This window comes from Meleagris gallopavo, unplaced genomic scaffold (genome assembly GCF_000146605.3).
Source record: "Meleagris gallopavo isolate NT-WF06-2002-E0010 breed Aviagen turkey brand Nicholas breeding stock unplaced genomic scaffold, Turkey_5.1 ChrUn_random_7180001957766, whole genome shotgun sequence".
In the NCBI taxonomy this organism is placed as follows: domain Eukaryota; kingdom Metazoa; phylum Chordata; class Aves; order Galliformes; family Phasianidae; genus Meleagris; species Meleagris gallopavo.
The window spans coordinates 2296-6958 of NW_011217742.1; the positions used below are offsets into that span (position 1 = coordinate 2296).

At 56.9% G+C, this 4663-nt stretch overlaps 2 protein-coding genes across 2 annotated transcripts in view; one reads left to right on the forward strand and one right to left on the reverse strand.

Moving 5' to 3' along the window:
- Positions 1-1601, forward strand: part of LRRC14 (leucine rich repeat containing 14) — a 3890-nt gene extending 2289 nt beyond the window's left edge. The window contains exon 2 of the mRNA XM_019611904.1: positions 916-1601. Coding sequence (XP_019467449.1) covers positions 916-1459 — 544 coding nt within the window. The 3' untranslated portion in view covers positions 1460-1601. The remainder of the gene's footprint in view (positions 1-915) is intronic.
- On the reverse strand, positions 1540-2980 carry LOC116217816 (the record flags this gene model as incomplete). The annotated part of the gene is made up of 3 exons (XM_031557798.1): positions 1540-1728; positions 2041-2547; positions 2613-2980. Coding segments are annotated over 3 exons (1009 nt in total), but the record flags the coding sequence as incomplete, so codon positions are not given.
- Positions 2981-4663: the final 1683 nt, after the last annotated feature.

A 4663-nucleotide genomic window follows, 5' to 3' on the forward strand; every position in this document is an offset into this window, starting at 1 on the left:
ACACAACCCGTTGGCCATGGAGCTGTTAGTTCTGGGTTTTATTTGGGGAGATTTGGGGTTTTGGTGCTTGGGGTTCTGTAGATGCTTGGACTTTTTGCCCTTCTGTTGGGTTTTGCTGAAGATGAGGATGATCCCAACTCAATCCATTGGCCACAGAGACGTGGGTTGTGGGTTTTATCAGAGGGGGATTTGGGGTTTTGTTGCTTGGGGCTCCAAAGATGCCACAAATTTGCTCTCCTATGGGGTTTTGGTGAAGGTGAGGATGGTCCCAACTCAACCCGTTGGTCATGGAGCTGTTAGTTCTGGGTTTTATTTGGGGCGATTTGGGGCTTTGGTGCTTGGGGTTCTGTAGATGCTTGGACTTTTTGCCCTTCTGTTGGGTTTTGGTGAAGGTGAGGATGAACCCAACTCAATCCATTGGCCACAGAGACGTGGGTTGTGGGTTTTATCTGAGGGGGGATTTGGGGTTTTGTTGCTTGGGGCTCCATAGATGCCATGAGTTTGCCCTCCTGGGGGGTTGAGTCCCAACTCAACCTGCTGGCCATGGAACCATGGGTTCTGTTTTATTTGGGGAGATTTGGGGCTTTGGTGCTTGGGGTTCTGTAGATGCCACAAATTTGCTCTCCTTTGGGGTTTTGGTGAAGGTGAGGATGGTCCCAACTCAACCTGCTGGCCATGGAGCTGTTAGTTCTGGGTTTTATTTGGGGAGATTTGGGGCTTTGGTGCTTGGGGCTCCATAGATGCCCTCCTGGCCCTCCTGTGGGGTTTTGGTGAGGTTGAGGACGATCCCAACTCAACCCGTTGGCCACGGAGACGTGACTTATGGGTTTTATTTGGGGAGATTCGAGGTTTTGGTGCTTGGGGCTCCGTCGAAGACGCATCCCTTAACCCACAGCTTCTCCTCATCCCCCTCAGGTCCCTGCAGCGCCCGCTGGAGAGCCTGGAGCTTCCCTTCTGCCACCTCCAGCCCTGCGACCTCACCTTCCTGGCCCGCAGCCCTCACGCCTCGGCCCTGAAGAAGCTCGACCTGAGCGGCAACGACCTCTCCTCCTCCCTCCTCCCTCCCTTCCTCCATCTCCTGCCGGCCGTCTCCTCCTCCCTCCGCCATTTGGACCTGGCCGAATGTCACCTTGGGGACGCCCACCTCCCCGTCCTGCTGCCTCCTCTCAGGCTCTGCGTCCTCCTCTCCTACCTCGGCCTCTTTGGCAACCGCTTGTCCTCCGTGGGGCTGAAGGTTCTGCTGGAGGGGACCCACCCCCTGTCCTCCCTTCGCCTCGTCGTCCACCCCTACCCCACGGATTGCTGTGACAGCCCTGACGGTGACGGTGACGTCCCCGAGGGCTGCGTGGCTGCGCTGCAGGAGGAGCTGCAGGGGATGCTGCGCAGTGCTGGGAGGGAGGAGGAGGTGTGGACCAGCAGTCTGCAGCATCACGGGGGATCCGACTTCTTTGCGCTGTGAGAGGGGACAGCTGGGAGGTGTGGGGACAGAGGGACAGCAGGAATGGTGACAAAGGGACGCCGGGAGGGGTGGTGACAAAGGGACGCCGGGAGATGTGGTGACAAAGGTGTGATAAGAGTGGTGATAAAGGAACAGTCAAGAGGAGTGGTGACAAAGGGATGCAAGGAGGAACGGTGACAAAGGGACAACCAGGACAAAGGGACAACCAAGAGGAGTGGGGACAAAGGGATGGAAGGAGGAACGGTGACAAAGGGATGGAAGGAGGAACGGTGACAAAGGGACAACCAGGACAAAGGGACAACCAAGAGGAGTGGGGACAAAGGGACACACCAGGAGAAAGGGACAGCTGGAGCACCAGGACAAAGGGACAGCTGGAGGAGTGGTGATAAAGGGACAGCAAGAGTGGTGATAAAGGGACAGCAAGAGTGGTGATAAAGGGACAAGCAGGACATATAGTGACAAAGTGACAACCAGAAGGAGTGGTGACAAAGGAATGCAAGGAGTGGTGACAAAGGGACACCAGGAGATGTGGTGACAAAGGTGTGATAAGAGTGGTGATGAAGGAACAACCAAGAGGAGTGGTGACAAAGGGATGGAAGGAGGAACGGTGACAAAGGGACAACCAGGACAAAGGGACAACCAAGAGGAGTGGGGACAAAGGGACACACCAGGAGAAAGGAACAGCTGGAGGAGTGGTGACAAAGGGACAGCAAGAGTGGTGATAAAGGGACAAGCAGGACATATAGTGACAAAGTGACAACCAGAAGGAGTGGTGACAAAGGAATGCAAGGAGTGGTGACAAAGGGACACCAGGAGATGTGGTGACAAAGGTGTGATAAGAGTGGTGACAAAGGGACACACCAGGAGAAAGGGACAGCTGGAGGAGTGGTGACAAAGGGACAACCAAGAGGAGTGGTGACAAAGGGATGGAAGGAGGAACGGTGACAAAGGGACAACCAGGACAAAGGGACAGCTGGAGGAGTGGTGACAAAGGGACAACCAAGAGGAGTGGTGACAAAGGGACAGCAAGAGCGGTGACAAAGGAACAAGCAGGACATATAGTGACAAAGTGACAACCAGGAGGAGTGGTGACAAAGGGACAGCAAGAGCGGTGACAAAGGAACAGATGACAAAGTGACAACCAGGAGGAGTGGTGACAAAGGGACACCAGGAGGTGCGGTGACAAAGGGATGCAAGGAGTGATGACAAAGGGACAACCAGGAGGTGTGGTGACAAAGGGACACCAGGAGGTGCGGTGACAAAGGGATGCAAGGAGTGGTGACAAAGGGACAACCAGGACAACCAAGACATATGGTGACAAAGGGACAACCAAGAGTAGTGACAAGGGGGATGCAAGGAGGAATGGTGACAAAGGGACACCAGCAGGAGTGGTGAGAAATGGACAGCAGGAGGAATGGCGACAAAGGGACAACCAGGACAAAGGGACAGCAGGAGGCCTGGTGACAAGGGGACAACCAGGACACAGGGTGACAAAGTGGCACTGGGTGTCCCCCCCCCCACCTTTGGTATAAAGGTTTGTTTGGTACCTGGGGCGTTTGGTGGCTGAAAGCTGCTCCTGGGCAGCACCCCGACCTGGGGGCGGGAATGGGGACACAAAAGGTGACACCGATGCCACCCCCGAGTGACAGCGCGGTGCTGGGGCAGAGGGGGAGTGGGGCAGGACCCGAATTCGGGGTGGGGAAGCCAGATTCTGTCCCCTTGTCACATCCTGCCTGGTTTGTCCCGCCTTGACGTGCGGGTGGTGCCACCAAAGGGATGGGTGGCTTGGGGACGTTGGGGACGTCGTGTTGGGGACGCTGGGAGGGGACATTGGGATGTGGGGGGGACATCATGTGGCTGTGTATGGAGATGTTGGGGACATCACCATGGGGATATTGGGGACGTCATGGAGCTGTGCCATGGGATGTTGGGGACATCACCATGGGGACGTTGGGGATGTCATTATGGGGACATCATGAAGCTGTGCCACTGGATGGTGGGGGCATCACCATGGGGACAGTTGGGGGACAACGATCATGGGGGACACTGTGAGGGGACACTGGGATGCTGGGGACACCATGTGGCTGTGCCAGGGGACATCATGAAGCTGTGCCATGGGATGTTGGGGACAACACCATGGGGACATTGGGGACGTCATGGGGACACTGGGGACATCACGGGGACATTAGGGATGTCACCATGGGGATGTTGGGGACAATGGGATTTTGGGGACACCATGTGGCTGTGCCATGGGATACTGGGGACAACCCTATGGGGACACTGGGGACGTCATTATAGGGACACTGGGGACATCACGGGGACATTAGGGATGTCACCATGGGGATGTTGGGGACAATGGGATTTTGGGGACACTGTGAGGGGACACTGGGATGCTGGGGACACCATGTGGCTGTGCCATGGGATGTTGGGGACATTGGGGACGTCAGCATGGGGATGTTGGGGACATCATGAAGCTGTGCCATGGGATGTTGGGGACAACACCATGGGGACACTGGGGACGTCATGGGGATACTGGGGACATCACGGGGACATTAGGGATGTCACCATCGGGATGTTGGGGACATCATGAAGCTGTGCCATGGGATGTTGGGGACAACACCATGGGGACGTTGGGGACATCATGGGGACACTGGGGACATCACGGGGACATTAGGGACGTCACCATGGGGATGTTGGGGACATCATGAAGCTGTGTCACCTCACCACACCCCCCAGGTGACAACACAGCACAGCCACGTGGTTGGGCTCAGATGGTTTTAGTCCTCCTGCACAGGTGGGGACAACGGGGACACGCGGGGGGCCCTCCCACCCCCATCCCATAAGGATGAAGGGGATCCTGGGGGTCCCCATCCCTGTCCTACGGGTTTGGGGACCCCCAGGGGTCCCTCTTGTCCCCATCCCATGGGCTTGGGGACGATGGGAACCCTGGGATCTCTCCCACTCCCATCCCATAACAACGAAGGGGATCCTGAGGGTCCCCATCCCTGTCTTATGGGTTTGGGGACCCCCAGGGGTCCCTCTTGTCCCCTATCCCACGGGGTCTGGGGACAACAAGGACCCCTGGGGTCCCTCCCACTCCCATTATTAATGGGTTTGGAGACCCCCAGTTGTCCCTCCCACCCCCATCCATAGGGTTTGGGGACCCCCTGGGATCTCTCCCACCCCATAAACCTAGGGATGAAG